This window comes from Halichondria panicea, chromosome 2 (assembly GCF_963675165.1).
Source record: "Halichondria panicea chromosome 2, odHalPani1.1, whole genome shotgun sequence".
In the NCBI taxonomy this organism is placed as follows: Eukaryota; Metazoa; Porifera; class Demospongiae; order Suberitida; family Halichondriidae; genus Halichondria; species Halichondria panicea.
Window position 1 is genome coordinate 8,481,506 of NC_087378.1, and position 19,814 is coordinate 8,501,319.

Here is a 19,814-nt window from a genome sequence, read left to right on the forward strand (position 1 = left end):
ATATCGCCCCTCATTTGCTGTCTAGTCTGTATGTGCCAACTCAGCAAATTCAGTGTAAGCGATGTCCATGAGCTATCATCTCCTCGAGTGTTTGTGTAGCAAGAAAGCAGTGGATAGTGTCATCAAAGGATGCGAGGACAAGGTGCTAGTGCTGAGGTTTGGGAGAGAGACGGACCTAGTCTGTATGGAACTAGATGACCTTGTAAGGGAAACCCCCTAGCTCATCGAGTCAGTCAGCACTATGCTGATGTATGCCTGCTAGATCCTACCTACCTTACTCTATCTCTGTAATGTCATGCTGTAAAGCTCTTCATAATTACTATGTATTTGTTCTCTCTTCCTCCCAGCTGTCCAAGAACCAAGTATTGGTAAGCAAGATGGCGGCCGTGTATGTAGTGGATGTTGACAGTGTTCCAGTGTACACTCAATACTTTGACATCACTCTAGTACCGGCTACTGTGTTCTTCTTCAATGGCCAGCACATGAAAGTGGACTGGGGGTAGGCACACATACAGACATCCACACACCCACCCACACACACACCCACACACACAGAACTCCGGACCACACAAAGTTCATTGGCAGTTTCAAATGTTCTCAAGACTTTATTGACGTTGTTGAGGTTGTGTATAGAGGAGCCATGAAGGGCAAGGTCATGGTGACCAGTCCATTAGACTCAACCAGCACACCTCACTATGACTTACTCTATAAAGACATTTAATACCTTCTTTCAGCTTTTTATTTCTCACAAAAATTTATGTATTTCATTAGTTTTATCAACTTCATTAATACCAAGAACGACACACTTATTATTAATACATATGGACAGATAAATACAAAAATAAATTTACTATAAAAATTGTTCGTAGCAGAAAATGAGATAGGAAAAGAGAGACAGAAGTGATTGTGTGAGGGGGTGTGGTCAAACATGAGTGCCTGTGTCTGTTTCCATCTGCCGCAAAGTGTCTACATGATCGCTCCAGTTTGTACTATGACCTTTAGTATGGTAGGACTGTAGTGGAGGGGGTGGGGTAATGAACAGAACACTATAGGAAGGGTTTAACTCACAAGACATGACCTGGAGGGTGGTGACACTGATCGTTTGTGCATGCTCACTGTTCCATTAATAGAGCTGCTGTTATAAGTCGGATCATTGAGTGAGGAATTACTTCCAAAGTCATCTGTAAAACAACAAATAATCACACAGCACAGTTACTGGGCACACACACACACACACACAGTGGGTACTGGGCGCACGCACACACACACACACACACACACACACACACACACACACACACACACACACACACACACACACACACAGTGGGTACCGGGTACACACACACACACAGTGGGTACTGGGTACACACACACACACACACACACACACACACACACACACACACACACACAGTGGGTACCGGGTACACACACACACACACACAGTGGGTACTGGGTACACACACACACACACACACACAGTGGGTACCGGGTACACACACACACACACACAGTGGGTACCGGGTACACACACACACACACACAGTGGGTACCGGGTACACACACACACACACACACAGTGGGTACCGGGTACACACACACACACACACAGTGGGTACCGGGTACACACACACACACACACACACACAGTGGGTACCGGGTACACACACACACACACAGTGGGTACAGGCAGTGGGTACCGGGTACACACACACACACACACAGTGGGTACCGGGTACACACACACACAGTGGGTACTGGGTACACACACACACACACACAGTGGGTACCGGGTACACACACACACACACACACACACACACACACAGTGGGTACTGGGTACATACACACACACACACACAATGGGTACAGGCAGTGGGTACCGGGTACACACACACACACACAATGGGTACAGGCAGTGGGTACCGGGTACACACACCTTTCTGTTTGGAGCTCTGACAAGCAAAGCAGAGTCCCACGAGACAGAATACCATGGCAACAATGGCAAGACCTCCAACCACAATCACAGCTATCTGCCAATTCTCAATCACCACTACCTCTGCAACAAACAAACCAACAGACAGTGAGTACAAACACGGACACACACACACACAGGAACACTCACGGCTAGTGGGCTCGCTTGTGGATGGTCCTATGCAACCATTATTGCTGCTGCTCTGATCATTGCTGTTGGTGGTTGTGACGTACCCACAGTACTCATCACTGCTAGTAGAGTTGGTGAAGGTAGGGAACAGACACACCTCATAAGTTGTGTCAGTCTCAAGGCCTCGTATGCAGGCTGACTCTTGTACCAAGTTAGAGATCATCTCATAAGTAAGGAGTCTGAGTTGGTTAGGATTAGGAGAAGCTACTAGCTCAGCAGTCACTGTCATGGAGATGGGGGTAGAGACATAGTCCCACTTAATGGTCACTGCAGTGTCTTGTGGTTCTAGCTCCACCAGGCGATTCATCAGCTCTATACAGACCAGTTATACAGACCAGTAACACACACACGCACACACACACAAGAAGTACTTACCACATGTTCGGAAGACAACAGATGAGTTGGGTCCTCCACCCCCGCACTCGTTAATGGACTGGACATGAAACGAGTATTGTCTCCCATCACAGATATTGGTGGGGAAGTTATAGGAGGTGGTATCCCGCTCCTCCACAAGGGGGGTGCAGAGGATATCCTCTCCACAAGGGTCCACATACAGTCTATAGCCAGCTGCATTATCCTCCTCCGATCTCTGTTGCATAGGACACACTGAAACACTAATATGGATGACACAATCATATAGTTACCTCCCAGGTTAGTCGAATAATGCGATCATTGCCTTGAGTCACAGTACTAGCAGTGACAGTAACAATACTGTTCACAGTGCCTGCACATACATAATGTACACATGTAATATATAGAGAAGGAATGGTTGTCTCCCACACTCCTACACAAACCAAACCCTGCTACACAAGACTCTTCAAAAGGTGACTAATTAGTTGGAATGGCTCAAGTTACAGCCATGTACTCACTTGGAGGGCAAGATATGGTGGTGAACATCACAGGCATGGTGGTGGTAGTAGGGTCCCCTGTAACACTCACTACAATACTGTACTCTGTGCCAGGAACCAGACCTGTATAGGGAACACACAGTAATGGTAGTCACTATACACTGTGTGGCTGTATAGGGAACACACAGTAATGGTAGTCACTATACACTGTGTGACTGGCTGTATAGGGAACACACAGTAATGGTAGTCACTATACACTGTGTGGCTGGCTGTATAGGGAACACACAGTAATGGTAGTCACTATACACTGTGTGACTGGCTGTATAGGGAACACACAGTAATGGTAGTCACTATACACTGTGTGGCTGGCTGTATAGGGAACACACAGTAATGGTAGTCACTATACACTGTGTGACAGGCTGTATAGGGAACACACAGTAATGGTAGTCACTATACACTGTGTGACAGGCTGTATAGGGAACACACAGTAATGGTAGTCACTATACACTGTGTGGCTGGCTGTATAGGGAACACACAGTAATGGTAGTCACTATACACTGTGTGACAGGCTGTATAGGGAACACACAGTAATGGTAGTCACTATACACTGTGTGACAGGCTGTATAGGGAACACACAGTAATGGTAGTCACTATACACTGTGTGGCTGGCTGTATAGGGAACACACAGTAATGGTAGTCACTATACACTGTGTGACAGGCTGTATAGGGAACACACAGTAATGGTAGTCACTATACACTGTGTGACTGTATAGGGAACACACAGTAATGGTAGTCACTATACACTGTGTGACTGTATAGGGAACACACAGTAATGGTAGTCACTATACACTGTGTGGCTGGATGGTAGTACCTGTCAGAGTTCCAGATCTCATTGAGTTGTCCAAGGTGAAGGTGTAGCCTGGAGGACCAGACACTGTGATGGTGAAAGAAGCATCTCCATTGTAGCTCCAGCGTACAATAGCAGAGGAGGATGTAATAGTGTCCACTGTTAGACCATCAAGAATGACTGCAGGAAAGAGAGCAGAGGTGTTAGGTACTAGCCCCTAGAGGAGGTTCTCAGGTGTAGCCCCTAGAGCAGGTGTTAGGTACTAGCCCCTAGAGGAGGTTCAGGTGTAGCCCCTAGAGCAGGTGTTAGGTACTAGCCCCTAGAGGAGTTTCAGGTGTAGAGCAGGTGTTAGGTACTAGTCCCTAGAGGAGGTTCAGGTGTAGCCCCTAGAGCAGGTGTTAGGTACTAGCCCCTAGAGGAGTTTCAGGTGTAGAGCAGGTGTTAGGTACTAGCCCCTAGAGGAGGTTCAAGTGTAGCCCCTAGAGGAGGTTCAAGTGTAGCCCCTAGAGGAGGTTCAAGTGTAGCCCCTAGAGCAGGTGTTAGGTACTAGCCCCTAGAGGAGGTTCAGGTGTAGCCCCTAGAGCAGGTGTTAGGTACTAGCCCCTAGAGGAGGTTCAAGTGTAGCCCCTAGAGCAGGTGTTAGGTACTAGCCCCTAGAGGAGGTTCAGGTGTAGCCCCTAGAGCAGGTGTTAGGTACTAGCCCCTAGAGGAGGTTCAAGTGTAGCCCCTAGAGGAGGTTCAAGTGTAGCCCCTAGAGCAGGTGTTAGGTACTAGCCCCTAGAGGAGGTTCAGGTGTAGCCCCTAGAGCAGGTGTTAGGTACTAGTCCCTAGAGGAGTTTAGGTGGTATGATGTTATGCTGCAGTTGTTGTAAAACAATCTCCCTTCAAAGGGGCCCAGCTGTAGACTGTTTAGTGTCTGCTAAAGCTTCCTCCACACCTGTCAACCACACACACACAGGAGCTTGCTCAAAGACATAGTGATCTATGATTGTACAATAGGTCGTTGTATTCAGTATCATCATGCAACACAAGGCCTCAAAGATGTACCACTAATTACTGTCCTAAGCATCATATGCCAATCATAAGTTAAGTGAGCTAGTAATGCGATCACCCACCCACACACTCACGCACACACACACACACACACACACACACACACACACACTTACGGATTGGGGGGGGAGGGGTACCACAACTTGGGGTTAGGGTTTGAGAGAGACTAAGCATTCCAAATGCAATAGTGCAAATGTACGAGGGCAAACAATTGGCTGCTGGGTTGCTGATGGTCTCAGTAGCAACAATGCTGACTTCATACATGGATGGTGATGTTCGGACTTGTGTGCTAGAGCCAGTCAGAGAGACATCTTGCGGGGAGGGGGCAGGCCACCCACTACCCACACACTGCACACTACCATCACCATTAGCCAGCTCACTATATGTCAGATCGAGGACAGCAACTGCATATAGTACATGGTGGTGGTGACATGGTGACAGTTTACATGGTGGCAGTTTACATGGTAACAGTTTGCATGGTAACAGTTTACATGGTGACAGTTTACATGGTAACAGTTTACATGGTAACAGTTTACATGGTGGCAGTTTACATGGTAACAGTTTACATGGTAACAGTTATATTGTAAGGTGACTTACAGTTCACAAAGAGCATGTAGTTCTCAGTTACAGTTCCTGCTATATTGGAGATGGACACTTGATAGGCTCCTCTATCCTCCGCCATCACATCAGCAATGGTGAGCGATCCAGCAGAGTTTATACTGTATCTACCATCCAGGGTGATAGGGTTGGAGTCTTTGAGCCAGCTTATGGTAGGGATGGGCAGACCAGGCTCAGACAAACGCAGTGTCAGTGTAGCAGATGCCTCTAGGTCGACAGTAGTAGTCTTGACAAGAGTAGAATCAATGGTAGGCAGGCCTGCACACACACACACACAGAGTTAGTAATAGCACACATCAATTAAAGACAAACCGGCCTGGGACCGAGGCTAATAGGATCCTAGACACAATATAGAATCTTTCCCACAAGTCCATCTCATGAATATCATACTGACAGAGCTATATTATAATATATACACATGCCATGTTAATCAGGTGTGTCAGGAATGGCTACCCTCTATCCTAATGGAAGGAGATTGTTGGGTCTGCCTGACCTTGTATGGGGAGCAAGCTGGGAAAATGTAACATTAGACTCTGTGGCCAACCACACACACGCACTGTGAGTTGATAACCACTAAGCACAAACAAGCGGGCACTTTCAACATACAATGTACACAATGACTATAATTGTTATGTACACTGGACAAACAGTGTGGGCAGGCAGTTCTGAGAAAAGATTTTATTAGTTATGGCAGCAATAGGATGTCTAATATGTAGCACACAACCATCAAAGCCCGTGCACAACTCACTGGCTAGCTGTACTTGGAAGCCGCACTCCACTAGGTCACTGCCCACATCTACCTGGACCTGACAACGATAGTTGGGTACAATGTCAGCGCCCACATTTTGGAAACAGAGTCTGCGTTCGCTGATGATACAGTCGCATTCGTCTGGCTCTTGGCCAGCATTGATTGCAGAGAAGGCACCGTCCAATTCTATACCCCAACGAGCACTCCTGAAACCAAGGGTACAGTTGACACAACCCCCCCCTCCTAGAGCAAACACTGCATTACTGGGGGGAGCCTCTCTCAGCACTGCAGTGTGTGGAGTGTGGAGTGTGGAGTGTGGAGTGTGTTTGGTAAATATTATATGAAGCTAAAGTAATGGTGACTTTGATGACTTACATGAACAATTACGAGTGGCAATTTGAGCGCTAGTTCCCGACAATAGGGCTAATAGTAGTAGGAGGCAGTTATATCCAGTGGAACCCATCTCTTGACTCTATGTTATGTAGCTAGCTATAGAAGCTTGTGTATGATCTGAGCGATGAGGTCAATAGCGGCCGTGGCTTGGGGTCTCAGTACAGTATTCACAGCTAGGCCCAGACAGTCTCCCTCAATACACACACAATAGATTCTTCTGTTGGCTCTAAACGTAGTAACTAGCTAGCTATCTTTGTGCAGCAAACCGACTTTCCACCTTTATTATATTAGGCTATGAATATCATTAACGGTCACCACTAGCACACATGACATTCCAATCCAATCCAGTCACCAAACACGCCCATTGCAGTTCACACATGAGACAATAAAGACAATAAAGGTAATAAAAGAGAGGGTACAGTAGAGTACATGATGTTAGTTCACTAGCATACTTGCATTGTTCTGACGTCATCTTCATTGGCTGTGGAAGAGAGATTATAATAATAATTATTATTGAACTCAGATTCTGTGTTGTACAAGAATAAGGGTACTCTCCCTAAGAGCTGTACAAGAATAAGGGTACTCTCCCTAAGAGCACACACTGTTGTACAAGAATAAGGGTACTCTCCCTAAGAGCTGTACAAGAATAAGGGTACTCTCCCTAAGAGCACACACTGTTGTACAAGAATAAGGGAAAGAGCACACGCACAAGAATAAGGGTACTCTCCCTAAGAGCACACACTAGCAATAAGGGTACTCTCCCTAAGAGCACACACTAGCAATAAGGGTACTCTCCCTAGCAATAAGGGTACTCTCCCTAAGAGCACACACTAGCAAACATGTGTAATACATTAGGGGAATAATTTCAGTGGCATAATAAAAGTAGAGGGGCTCACCAGACTGTGATGAATGGATGATCTGAGACAAACACCTCCCAAACTCTATCAGGACATCTCTCTCGGCCTCTACCAAGCTCTCACCACTCTACACAGAGGGGGTACAATCATGACCTCTGACCTCTCTATATCATACACTCACAGCCACAGCATGACTAGCCTCCTCCAACAGACACAGTGTGGTTGCCTTGGTAACCTCCTCATTAACAAACGAGAATGGTAGCCTGTACATACCACAACAGGGGTCAAAGGTAAGTCAGTACACACTACAACGGGTGGACTGACCTTTGTCCATCCAGAGAGAATGGCTTGACAGAGCTCAGCTCTAACTGATCCAGGAACAGACTATTAGCTGCTGCCTGTTGTGTGCGCATGTCTAATGTATATATAAGGAAAGAATGTTGATAATGACGTGGTGTAGATACCTGCAGCATCTGCCAAGTGCATGAGAGTCTTGTCTGTACATTCTGGCAAGTTCTTACAGCCCACACAGCGACAGTTTGCAGAGCATGGGATCTTAGCCTCATAACACTCACAATAGTTCTTGAGACACCACGAACGCTTGCAGTTACAACCTGTGCATGCCACATGGTGGGAAGTGTAACACTAGATCAGGAAGCTAAGTCACTACCTTTGATGTGTCTTCTCTCATCACCCTAATAATGAGTGGGGATATTATCACACATACACACAAACCACGGAGCTTACAGTTCTATTCTGGCCCACTTTAGGTTTGAAGGCGTTTGGATTTCTGTCTAGACACACCTGCACAAGAGAGGAAGGTTAGCTCATCCGGTACACTTGATTCCAGGAAAAGCTTAGACTCTAACCAACCACACCCCACACACCCCTCACACCCCACACACCCCTCACACCTCAAACACACACACACTCTATCAACCACACCTTGATAGCTTTGGCACGATCATCACCGAAGCCTATGTTATTCTTGCAGTTGAGACAATTACAAGAATCACGACAAAATTCTCCATTAGCAAAGCAATCACAATACCTGTGTACACGGTTAACAGGTGGGACAATGTAACATGACTTACAATTTTAAACACTGTGAGTTCTTGCAGTTACAAGGCTTCCTGGGTTTGTTAGTTGTGATGGTTGTTCTGTGTGTGGGTGGTGTGGGCGTGTGGGGGTGTGAGGCTTGTGGTGGGATTGTCAGAGGAGCCACCACCTTGTGCGAGGTCTGCATAAAGTGTCAGGTAATTGTCAGGGTTCAGAGTTCACTACCTACTCACCATGAGAGTGGGTGCTTTAGAGTGTCTTATCACTTTAGGTATCAGAGTAGGCTGTTGATGAGCGACCTTTGACCTCTCCACAGACTGTACAGAAATAGTTATATATGTATAGGAGGGCATATAGAGGACAGTGACTGACTTGAGCTGCTCTCTGTTGTTGCTGTACTTGAATAGACTTCATGCTAGCTAGGATCATCTGAGGAGTTAGTCTCGGGAGTTGACTTGCTAGTTGAACAAACTCTGCACACATTACACACATTACACACATTACACACACACACACACACACACACACACACTATTGGTGGAGTGGGTGGGACGTACGGGCAGGGATGGACTTTGACCCTTGGGTAAGAGGTTTGGCCACGACCATACGAGGGTGGTGCTGAGTCAGCAAGACTTGAGGAGATTGCTGAGTCAGCGGTATCTGAGGTGATCTATTGATCTCAGCACCCACAGTCACCATCTGAACACGAGCACACACTCACAAGTAGAACACCTCACACCTCACACACAGCGTACATACATACCTGTCCTATTGGAGGTGTGTCAGTGTGTCTCATAGCATCAGAGGAAGGTGGGGGCACGGACCAGATGGGAGAGGAGCGCACTGTACTGCCAGTCCCTACAGCACTAGTATACACTGTACTGCCACTCGAGGACTCTGACACACCACTCATAGTCAACCTGTGTAGTATATTACTGTAACATTTGCCACCCCCCACCCCCCCCTCCACACACACACACAGCACACTCACCTATAGAGCTTACACAGGTGGCCAGTAGTTAGGGCCGGCCAGGGCTAGGAGGGAGACCAGAGTTGGGGCCGGGGGGGGGGAGACGTGTACTAGTATACTGTTGATGCACTTGTTCTAGAAAATGGTAGTGAAGAAGAGGTGTGGCCTGCAACACCAACAGGGGCGTGAGTAGGTGCGCATTATTTACAACTCTCAGTACATGTAAACAAAAGGTAATCATCAGCACAGCACAGCACAGTGGCAGTGAACAACTATAGAGACAAGATCGTGTATTGTGGAGATGCCTTTGTTTGCAAAGAAGCCTGATCCAAAGGAACAGGTATGTAACTAGTGTGTCACGTGATCTGACCACCCCCTGTGTAGGTAAGGGAGTGGCGTTCAAAGCTGCGGAAGGAACAGCGTGGACTAGACCGACAGATACGAAGTAAGCGTGGGAGTATTGATTATATACTGGTGCTGGTACTAACCATGTCTTTCAGGTATCCAGACTGAGGAGGGTAAGGTCAAGAAGTCCATTAAGGATGCAGCTAAGAAGGGCCACACTGATGTAGCCAAGATACTCGCTAAAGAGCTTATCCAATCTCGCAAGGCAGTCAGTAAAATATACGCATCTAAAGCTCAGATGAACTCAGTTGTGATGAGCATGCAGCAACAGCTCTGTGAGTGTGTGTACATAGCCTCGTGTTAGACACCACCATCTTGTTCTCTCCTCCAGCTATGCTAAGAATGTCTGGATCCATTCAGAAGAGCACAGAGGTAATGGCTGCCATGAGGAATCTCATCAAGCTACCTGAGATCCAGGCCACCATGATGGAACTAAGTAGAGAGATGAGCAAAGCAGGTCTCATGGAAGAGATGATGGAGGACACTTTTGAAGGGCTTGAAGACGATGATCTCGAGGAAGAGGCTGACAAAGAGGTGGATAAGATCCTCTGGGAAGTCACCAATGGTGTGTGTGTGTGTGTGTGTGGTCTTTCCCTGTGTGTGTGTGATGCTTGTGTTATGTGTACAGGTCAACTTGGAGTCCTTGGTCCAGTGAGCAGTAAGGCACCTGACCAACCAGAGGTAAGCCATGCACACAGCCTACACTACCTCCCCCCTCCCAACACACACACTACCTCCCCCCTCCCACACACACACACACACACACACACACACACACACACACACACTACCTCCCACACACTGCACCCCCAACACACACACACACTACCTCCCCCCTCCCACACACTGCCCCCCCCCCAACACACACACTACCTCCCCCCTCCCACACACTGCATCCCCAACACACACACACACACACTACTCCCCCCCTCCCACACACTACCCCCCCCCCCCCACACACACACACACACACTACCTCCCCCCTTGCACATGCACACAGGCTGTTCCAGAGGCAGCCATGGACTCGGATGAGGAAGGGGAAGATCTCCAGGAGAGACTGTCAGCACTAAGATCTTAATAACTATCAACATTTTTAATGTAGTACATGTTATTCCTGTCCCTGTAATTATATATAATTATTGTGTGTTTGTGTCATTAACTGCACATGAGATTTTATATAACTTGTGTGATTGCACGTGTCAAAATAAAGACATCCATATATAAGTACAAACATACGACGTGTACAATGCATGAAGGGACAATACTTGTGAACAGTTAGAGAAACTAATTAATAAAGTCTTTAAAAAGTGCTGGCTGAGAGACATGATCGTGTGGGGTCAACAGGAACACTTGTCCCTCTTGGGCGTGGGGTTTTCCAATCTTAGGGCAGTCCCAGTCCCCCCAGCTCCAGTGTCTATACAGTAGGGGGAGAATGAGGGTCATGAACACACACACACACAAACACAGTCCCCCCAGCTCCAGTGTCTATACAGTAGGGGGTACTGTGAACACACACACACACACACACACACACACACACAGTCCCCCCAGCTCCAGTGTCTATACAGTAGGGGGTACTGTGAACACACACACACTACGTGTAACTGTACCTGGTCTGTTGGAAGCCTTACTGCGAGAGTTTTGAATGAAATCATCAGCAATGTTGAGGAACAGAGATTCTGCAGACACAGCACAATGAGTGAATGGCACCCACCCAGAACTAGTGCACTGCTTACCAATGTTATAGCCAGTCTTGGCTGAAGTCTCTGCATACTTGGCTTGTATCTCTGCATGTACACAACCATATCACCATACACACACACACACACCCAACATACCATCACACACCCACACACACACACACACACACACCCACACACACACCCAACATGCCATCACCACACACACACACACACACACACACACACACACACACACACACACACACACACACACACACACACACACACACACACACACACACACACACACACACACACACACCATCACCACACACACACACACACACACACACACACACACACACACACACACACACACACACACACACACACACACACACACACACACACACACACACACACACACACACACACACACACACACACACACACACACACACACACACACACCCAACATACCATCACCATAATCTTTAATAGTTGCAGAGTCTATCTTGCGCAACTTCTTGTTCTCTTCCACAAGGTCATATTTAGTACCACACAAGTACACCACACACTCCTGCAGTGTACAATGGTGGAGGCCAGAACACACTACTACTAGCTTACCTCTTCTGTCTGCTTTAGTTCATTCACCCAGAACTTGGCACGATCAAAACTTGCAGAATCTGTCAAGTCTGTACACAAGTACAGTCATCACACGTACCTATTAATACAGACTCACCAAAGCACACAATGGCGGCCTTGGCACCTCTATAATATATCCTGCTCATTGACTCATAGCGCTCAGATCCAGCAGTATCCTGATGGTACAATAGTGAGGGCTAGGTTATACATCACTAGCCAGTACTCACCCATATACCCAGTGTGACTGACTCCCCCTGCACAGATACCTTCTTAGCTCCAAACGCTGCTCCTATAGTCTGGAGGGATATACAGTCAGGGATATACAGTCAGGGATATACAGTCAGTGTGTATGTATTCTACAAGGTAGCTCAACGCAGGGGGGCACACCCAATGACTAGACTAGCTGAGGGCAGATTACTCACGCTTTGATAAGGGGCGTTCGAGTTGAACTTGCCGTGGATGTAGCGCTCCACGAGACTTGTCTTGCCGCCGTACTCCTTCCCTAAGAGCACAACCTTGAGGTCCACTTTGCCAGCCATAGTATCTGTACATGCAGTGCAGTGAGTAGGTAAGGAGTGGGTCTAGCTGTCTCCAATACAACGAGCTCACCTTAGTAAAACTGAGATATTAAACTTTGACCCCAGAACAAGTCCAGAGATGGGCGTATCATATCCCTCAATGGCCACGCCCATCTTCATGCAATCATAGGGAAGATGTCTTGGTTGCTGACTTGGTGTAGGGGCTCTCCTGGGAGACTGCACTCACTGTAAGTATCTCCCTGCACTGTGTACCTAACCCACCTCTCTCTTCAGACGATACACTGCTACTCACTGTCTTCAATGGAGCTCAGGTACTATAAAGCTAGCTAGAGGTAGTAACTGACTCTGTTTGTATCATGCAGCCTCACAATCTACCAATACTGATCAGTTCAATCGAATTTCATCCTGGCTACACGCCCCCACATGCTCCACACCCCTCACACATTGGCTAAACGCCCCCACACACTCCACACGATGGCTACACGCCTCCACACACTCTCTCGATAAGAAAGCCACAGTTGAGAAAGCGGTGGAGACAGTTAAAGAGAACAAGAGGAAAGTGTTGAGCTCTGAACCCAGTGGTCCTCCTCAGATCAAGCCTTCATTAGTCAAGCGTGTGAAGGATGTGGCCTTGCACTATTATCATGGCTTCAGACTATTAGCCCTGGACTTGAGGGTGGCAGTTAGACTCCTCATGAAGACAATGCGTGGTCACTCACTCACTCGTAGGGAACAGAAGCAGGTGAGCTACACTACCTCACTATATATTAACCTGCCACACTTGCTGGTGTACAGTTTCGGCGAACAGTGGGTGATATATTTCGTGTTGTACCGTTCTCTGTGTTTGTCGTCATCCCCTTCATGGAGTTCCTGCTGCCAGTGTATGTGTGGTTGTTCCCCAATGCTCTGCCCTCTACCTTCCAAAGCACCTCCTCTAAGGTATCCCCACGCTGTTCAGCAGTGGTGGTTGGTACTAACCACCTCTAGACACAATAACCATCTCTTAGGCTAGTTTACCAGGCAAATTGTGTGCTAAATGAGATTGAGGATTGAAATAGTCACCATTTGAATAATTCTCTGCGCATGACTACTCTCTCATACCTCACATGACTACTCTCTCATACCTCACATGACTACTCTCATACCTCACATGACTACTCTCTCATACCTCCCCTTCACAGGAAAAACGCAAGAAATCTGAGCTGAAGGTCAAGTTGACAATGGCAAGATTCCTCCAGAGCACGATTGAAGAGATGGCAGTCACTGGACGAACCAAAGGACGCAGCGAATCAGTGCAAGAGTTTGCTAAGTTCTTTGAGAAGGTACCACACTCGTTAGTGTACACACCCTCACAATGCACACTCCTCAAACCCACACACCCTCACAGATAACGGGTAGTGGGGAGCAGGCAAGTACTGAAGAGATACTCAAGTTCTCTAAACTGTTTGAGGATGAGCTGACACTGGACAACCTTTCACAACCACAGCTCAAGGCACTCTGCAAGTCAGTACTGCAGTCTGCAGCTTAGTGGTACTACTACTCTGTTACTGCAGGTTGCTACTACTCCAACCCATTGGCTCCAGTAATTTCCTGCGTTTCCAGTTGCGTATGAAGCTTCGACAGTTGCGCGCTGATGATCAGATGATAGACAATGAAGGAGTGTCCTCTCTCACTGTCAAGGAACTCCAGGGAGCTAGTCAAGCACGAGGTATGAGGGCTCTTGGTATGCCAGAGGAAAGACTCAAGTCTCAACTACAGCAGGTGTGTGTATATAGATTGGTATACATCAACTTGACAAAAGCAAAGGCTACTATAGCCTTGCGTTATTTTTTAGAATTCAGCCGTTTTGGTCTATCTTGGGTGCCCGTAATTTGTGTTTAGGTTGTCCAATTTTAATGCATTCAATAATTACCTTTCCAATGATCTTAACCCCCTCTCTCTCCAGTGGCTTGAGTTGCACCTCCATCAGCAGATCCCAGCCTCTCTCCTCCTTCTCTCCAGAGCACTCTACATACCTGAGGATGTGCCCACTGCTCTCAAGACCACACTCTCTTCTCTACCAGAATCCATTGTTGAAGAGACTGAAGTGCTAGTGGCTGACACACTGGGAGAGATTGTGGATAACAAGGTCCGTCTGGAGGTGTTGAGACAACAAGAGGAGCTCATTAAAGAAGAGGCTGCAGAGATGGACAGAGAGGTGAGAACTAAGTGCACTGTATTTGCGTCCTCATAATGTTGTCATCATGTACCATTGTTAGGCCACTCCAAGTGACACTCTGGTTTCTGGTCCTGAAGTTTCTCTAATTGCATGCGGGCGGGCGGCTTTTCTCATTATGTCATTATTGATTTCACCTTATGAATCTCAAATGAATATCATTATCACGCTATTTTGTACCACATGGACCATTCTGCACATGCGTAGTAGAAATAATGAGTAGAATCCAAGAATAACATCTGATGCGGGCGGTGGACCAGACCAGAGTATCACTTGGAGTGGCCTTAAAGAAGTGATAAATGTATGTCTATGTACAAGTCCTTGGCATGCCATAATAGACCACATAACATACATGTAGACTTTCAAAAGTTAGGGAATTTACTTATTGATTTGTGAAGAAAAGTCCCCAAAAGGGCCCACACCTTATCTATCATGTGATCTACGAAGCCATCATCCTAACCACTAAGCCAGAGTTATTATTTTTACTCAGAGATAATTACACTATAATCATGCAGCCTAATATAGGTTTTTAGGGTTTTTTCGTGTAATTGGTTTTGCTGTTTGCAAGTGCACTGCAATCCAGTGTATGGCCATCAATCATATCCTGGCCTCACTTATATCACACCCTCACAGAAAGTGGAGGCTGAAGCTGCTGATGTCACTCGGAGAGCTACTGAGGAGATTGTTGACCATGCCCCTTCATTGACCACACCCACTCCAATAGACGAGGGAATATCAGCAGAGGAGTTGCGTAATATAAGTGCAGCTGTATCCTCACTCAAAGGAGAACGGGCTCTGGCAGAGGAAAAGGCTGAACTGGAGGAGCTAAAGGAGGAAAGAGAAGAATATGTGGAGGTACCTACACCTCTAGACATAATTATCCACTCACCACATAATGGACTCGGCAAATAATTGTAATAATTAAAGATTGAGGAATTGAAAATATACCACTTTGAAAATTATGGGCACACATCACTGACTACACCTTTCCAACAATGTATGTCACCATGCCCCCCCCCCCGTGTGTGTGTGTGTCACCATGCCCCCCCCCGTGTGTGTGTGTGTGTGTGTGTGACCATGCCCCCCGTGTGTGTGTGTGTGTGTGTAGGATGTTGCTGACTTGGCAGTGGAAGCAGCTGACGAGGTGGTGGAGAGCAAGGGAAGTGTTAGACTGGGCAAACGAGTGGAGGCCATGCTTCGAGAGATTGACACAACTGTTACACAATTAGAGGGTGTGGATGAAACACAACTCAACCAGTTGCAGCAGCAGAGGTGAGTCATTGTGCACTTGTTATAGCCCAAAGCCATCAATTTCTGTCAATAAAGCTGTATTGATGATACTTTGATTACCATTTTGATTGGGATATTTCCCACAATTAGCCTGTTTCATAATCTGTACATGTACACCACACACACACCCACCCACACACACACACACACACACACACACACACACACACACACACACCCACACACACACACACAATTGTTAGGAGTGACGTCATCTCTTGCTCTCAGCTAGAAGATGCTCTGGCAGCTCTTAAGGAGATTAGTGGAGATGCTAAAGTCAAGAGGATAGTGGCTGTACTGGATACTGACAGTGATGGTGCCATACACCTCTCTGAGATAGCAGAGGTAGGAACAAGCATCTCATCACCTGGCTTGAAAAAACCTTTTGAGAAACATAAGTCAACCACTAGCTATGTACAGTGTACACAGTGGGACCACACTATATCTGTACACCACTTGAGGTCAATTAGCGTAGCATTTCTGCTTTTTAAATTTTAATTCCCGTGAGGTGAAAAGGATTGTACCGTACATATATTATACACAGTCACGCATACTGCTATGTACACATGCACTGCCTGTACCCACTGCACTGCCTCCACTACACGCATACTGCTATGTACACATGCACTGCCTGTACCCACTGCACTGCCTCCACTACACGCATACTGCTATGTACACATGCACTGCCTGTACCCACTGCACTGCCTCCACTACACGCATACTGCTATGTACACATGCACTGCCTGTACCCACTGCACTGCCTCCACTACACGCATACTGCTATGTACACATGCACTGCCTGTACCCACTGCACTGCCTCCACTACACGCATACTGCTATGTACACATGCACTGCCTGTACCCACTGCACTGCCTCCACTACACGTATACTGCTATGTACACATGCACTGCCTCCACTACACGTATACTGCTATGTACACATGCACTGCCTCCACTACATGTACGTGCAGGTCATAGAGAGTCTGGCTTTGGAGGACACCGGAATACAAGCAGAGCACATTGCTCAGATCAAAGAACTCATTCAGAAAGAGGATATTATTCAATCTAGAGCCACCAAATAACTGTAGTCTGTTTTATTGACAATACTAATGATCTTGGTATATACAAGTATTTAAATTTATTACATTTACATTTGATATAAAAAAACCTGATTGGCATGACTAAATAATAAGTTGTCCTAAGTATCTTCATATTGACCGATGTTCATGTGTTGTGCTTTCTGTACCTGTGAGTGGGGCTGGCATCCATTAGTCTTGCGTATATGAGCAAAGTATGCTGTAGTGTTTGAGGCTGTGGATTTCTTGTACCCCGGCATGAGATAAGTTACTTCATGTACTGCCCCCTCAGTCACATGCTCAAGTCTATGAATGGACTTGACGTATTCCTTATAGCCAGTATAGGTAGAGAGATGGTGTGTTAGGTTGCCATCAGTGATCTCCTCCAACGGTGTCCTGAAACCACAAGACGGAAAATAACGAATCCAATCCAACTTAACAGAGGCAGTGTGCATTGTTCCCGGGAAGAACTGCTCAAGATAATAGTGAACATCACGTTGATGGGCCACTCGAGGAACAAAGAAATCATCTGTATCAATGAGCATGGCAAAGTCATACACACCTCTATATCGGAGGAGGCAGTCTTGGTAATATAGCGGCTGTGAGTAGTAATAGACCTCAGAGCTGTTTAGATGAGTGCTCCTTATGTCCACAATCAGTCGTTGATCTGCCAGTAGCTTCTGTAGATCAGGATTGCCCATTCCTCCATTGTCTATGAATGATTGTTGAGCATACAAGTGAATATAGTCAACACCAATGGTTGTCTGATAACGCAGCCAATGAGAGAGCCAGGGAGGACTACCATACACTGTAGTACACACCACCACTGAGAAGGGCTTGACGGGTTCAACACTAGAGGTCAATATCACAGGACGTTCACTATACACCTGTAGCAATCCAGGCACCTTGTAGCGTCGATACAACACAAATGCTTTACTCCCGTTAATAGCAGGCAAGTCATAACATGTCACCACTGCCTCACTGTGGCTCAAGTTGGGCACATTGGCATGAATCCAATTACGATACACCAACAATGGCTTGACTCTGAACGCTACTGCTCGAATATTGTCAATCCCACAACCGATTATTCTATTGTAACGTATTTTCTTAGTGTCTCTGACTTGCACTAGGATAATAGTTGCGTTGGAGTGGCTGTAACGTTGTCTAGTGTCAATGAAGGCCACTAGAGGCAGTACATCATGTTTACTGGCAAACTGGGCAATCGTGTCATCCACTATTACAGTGTTCCTCATTCTGATGGCTTGCACTGTAGTGTTCAACACTGAAGGATTGTAAGCTGCAGCCATGTGCATAGTTTTGTTCCTCGTGGGGTTACTAGCCAGTCTAGCTGCAGCCATGTGCATTGTTCTGTTCCTCGTAGGGTTACTAGCCAGTTTCCTCTGAGATGACATATGTCGTGGAGGTTGCTTTATAGCCTGGGAGAGGGAGTCAGGTGGGTGAGAGTGGGGTATTTTAGGTACGGATATGACAAAGTCTGTAGTGTTGTCAAGTGATTCAAGTGATTTAGGTGTTGACTGCCAGCCAGGATCCCTCCTACCTACACTGACTGCCAAGGAATGGCGATTGTCCTCCCTGCCCATAACTGGGCTTGTAATAGGTACTTGAATACTTACAACAGATGCCTTCTGATCAATATTCGATAAGTTTGAAATCCTCACTACTTTGGTAGTTGTAATGGACGCTAGTTTGGGTGTTGTAGTTATAACAGTTGCAGGAGAGTGAGTGATGAGAGGTGATGTTTGCAGAGTGAGTGAGAGCAGGACCATTATTCCAGAGACAGCTACACAGCTGAGAACCAGGCAGCACAAAGTGTCACTCCTGTGTAGAGAATGGATCCATTAGTGTAATAGCAATTCCTGAAGTCTCTTTTCATGAGAACAAAGACACAACACAACACTGCTACTAGGTCAGTGTACAACACAACACAACACTGCTAGTCTAGTACTAGGTCAGTGTATGGGACATTCACACAATAGCACTATATTGTTTTATATATATACTAGTCTATTCCTCATTGTTTACAAACAATCACGGTGGTCTAGCTCAATTAGTAATGGGTGTACAATCAACCACAAAGCTCTCACTGCCATCACAGCATGCCTTCATCCCAGTGCAGTGCAGTGGGGCTGGCTACTAGTTCATGATGAATGCATTCATGCGTGTAAAACTAGCAATATAACTACTCACCTCAGAGATCTCATTGCAGCAGCTCTGTCTCTGCAGCTCTTTACCGGGCCACTCCAAATGAGACTGTCGTAAATTATATATAGGGGTGTGAGCAGTATTATCATTATTCATTACTATGAATCTCATTATAAATGTGTTGCGTCATCAACGAATTTAATTAATCACCACAAAAATGTAACCATACGCACATACGCC

The 19,814-nt window shown here is 46.5% G+C and overlaps 7 protein-coding genes across 8 annotated transcripts; 3 read left to right on the top strand and 4 right to left on the bottom strand.

Annotated features, from left to right (window-relative positions):
- The first annotated feature begins 8 nt into the window (after positions 1 to 8).
- On the top strand, positions 9 to 803 carry LOC135331512 (thioredoxin-like protein 4B). The gene is made up of 3 exons (XM_064526700.1): positions 9 to 202; positions 348 to 499; positions 556 to 803. Exons 1-3 carry the CDS (start codon positions 62 to 64, stop codon positions 719 to 721), a joined length of 459 nt encoding a protein of 152 aa, XP_064382770.1. The 5' UTR covers positions 9 to 61; the 3' UTR covers positions 722 to 803.
- Positions 792 to 6,934, bottom strand: LOC135331501 (receptor-type tyrosine-protein phosphatase F-like). The gene is made up of 12 exons (XM_064526686.1): positions 6,657 to 6,934; positions 6,282 to 6,566; positions 5,513 to 5,791; positions 5,032 to 5,319; positions 3,887 to 4,042; positions 3,037 to 3,138; positions 2,812 to 2,891; positions 2,543 to 2,756; positions 2,129 to 2,479; positions 1,943 to 2,062; positions 1,069 to 1,181; positions 792 to 1,012 (listed from the first exon to the last, which is right to left on the bottom strand). Exons 1-12 carry the CDS (start codon positions 6,742 to 6,744, stop codon positions 923 to 925), a joined length of 2,166 nt encoding a protein of 721 aa, XP_064382756.1. The 5' UTR covers positions 6,745 to 6,934; the 3' UTR covers positions 792 to 922.
- A 67-nt stretch (positions 6,935 to 7,001) lies between these two features.
- Positions 7,002 to 9,718, bottom strand: LOC135331506 (protein lin-54 homolog). Of its 2 annotated transcripts, none has more exons than XM_064526695.1 (14): positions 9,582 to 9,718; positions 9,354 to 9,510; positions 9,148 to 9,289; positions 8,963 to 9,063; positions 8,824 to 8,907; positions 8,626 to 8,771; positions 8,477 to 8,582; positions 8,279 to 8,335; positions 8,202 to 8,226; positions 7,996 to 8,145; positions 7,856 to 7,946; positions 7,713 to 7,794; positions 7,571 to 7,658; positions 7,002 to 7,155 (listed from the first exon to the last, which is right to left on the bottom strand). In XM_064526695.1, exons 2-14 carry the CDS (start codon positions 9,501 to 9,503, stop codon positions 7,118 to 7,120), a joined length of 1,260 nt encoding a protein of 419 aa, XP_064382765.1. In that variant the 5' UTR covers positions 9,504 to 9,510; positions 9,582 to 9,718; the 3' UTR covers positions 7,002 to 7,117. The 2 variants fall into 2 exon arrangements, 1 of the variants encoding a protein (XP_064382765.1); XR_010393012.1 differs by having other exon boundaries at positions 7,051 to 7,155; positions 7,692 to 7,794.
- Positions 9,719 to 9,739: 21 nt separating this feature from the next.
- LOC135331510 (charged multivesicular body protein 3-like) lies at positions 9,740 to 11,150 on the top strand. The gene is made up of 6 exons (XM_064526698.1): positions 9,740 to 9,900; positions 9,945 to 10,005; positions 10,061 to 10,240; positions 10,297 to 10,530; positions 10,594 to 10,646; positions 10,966 to 11,150. Exons 1-6 carry the CDS (start codon positions 9,862 to 9,864, stop codon positions 11,041 to 11,043), a joined length of 645 nt encoding a protein of 214 aa, XP_064382768.1. The 5' UTR covers positions 9,740 to 9,861; the 3' UTR covers positions 11,044 to 11,150.
- On the bottom strand, positions 11,132 to 12,876 carry LOC135331511 (ras-related protein Rab-24-like). Its single transcript, XM_064526699.1, has 8 exons — positions 12,715 to 12,876; positions 12,520 to 12,588; positions 12,390 to 12,468; positions 12,275 to 12,342; positions 12,128 to 12,227; positions 11,702 to 11,752; positions 11,576 to 11,644; positions 11,132 to 11,379 (listed from the first exon to the last, which is right to left on the bottom strand). The coding sequence occupies exons 1-8, from the start codon at positions 12,829 to 12,831 to the stop codon at positions 11,303 to 11,305; spliced, it is 630 nt and encodes a 209-aa protein (XP_064382769.1). The 5' UTR covers positions 12,832 to 12,876; the 3' UTR covers positions 11,132 to 11,302.
- A 96-nt stretch (positions 12,877 to 12,972) lies between these two features.
- Positions 12,973 to 17,534, top strand: LOC135331504 (mitochondrial proton/calcium exchanger protein-like). The gene is made up of 12 exons (XM_064526693.1): positions 12,973 to 13,058; positions 13,105 to 13,142; positions 13,194 to 13,573; positions 13,627 to 13,770; positions 14,013 to 14,153; positions 14,219 to 14,334; positions 14,385 to 14,592; positions 14,777 to 15,028; positions 15,680 to 15,901; positions 16,155 to 16,318; positions 16,540 to 16,681; positions 17,307 to 17,534. Exons 1-12 carry the CDS (start codon positions 13,006 to 13,008, stop codon positions 17,415 to 17,417), a joined length of 1,971 nt encoding a protein of 656 aa, XP_064382763.1. The 5' UTR covers positions 12,973 to 13,005; the 3' UTR covers positions 17,418 to 17,534.
- LOC135331505 (uncharacterized) lies at positions 17,426 to 19,700 on the bottom strand. The gene is made up of 2 exons (XM_064526694.1): positions 19,620 to 19,700; positions 17,426 to 19,250 (listed from the first exon to the last, which is right to left on the bottom strand). Exons 1-2 carry the CDS (start codon positions 19,631 to 19,633, stop codon positions 17,534 to 17,536), a joined length of 1,731 nt encoding a protein of 576 aa, XP_064382764.1. The 5' UTR covers positions 19,634 to 19,700; the 3' UTR covers positions 17,426 to 17,533.
- Between the last annotated feature and the right edge of the window lie 114 nt (positions 19,701 to 19,814).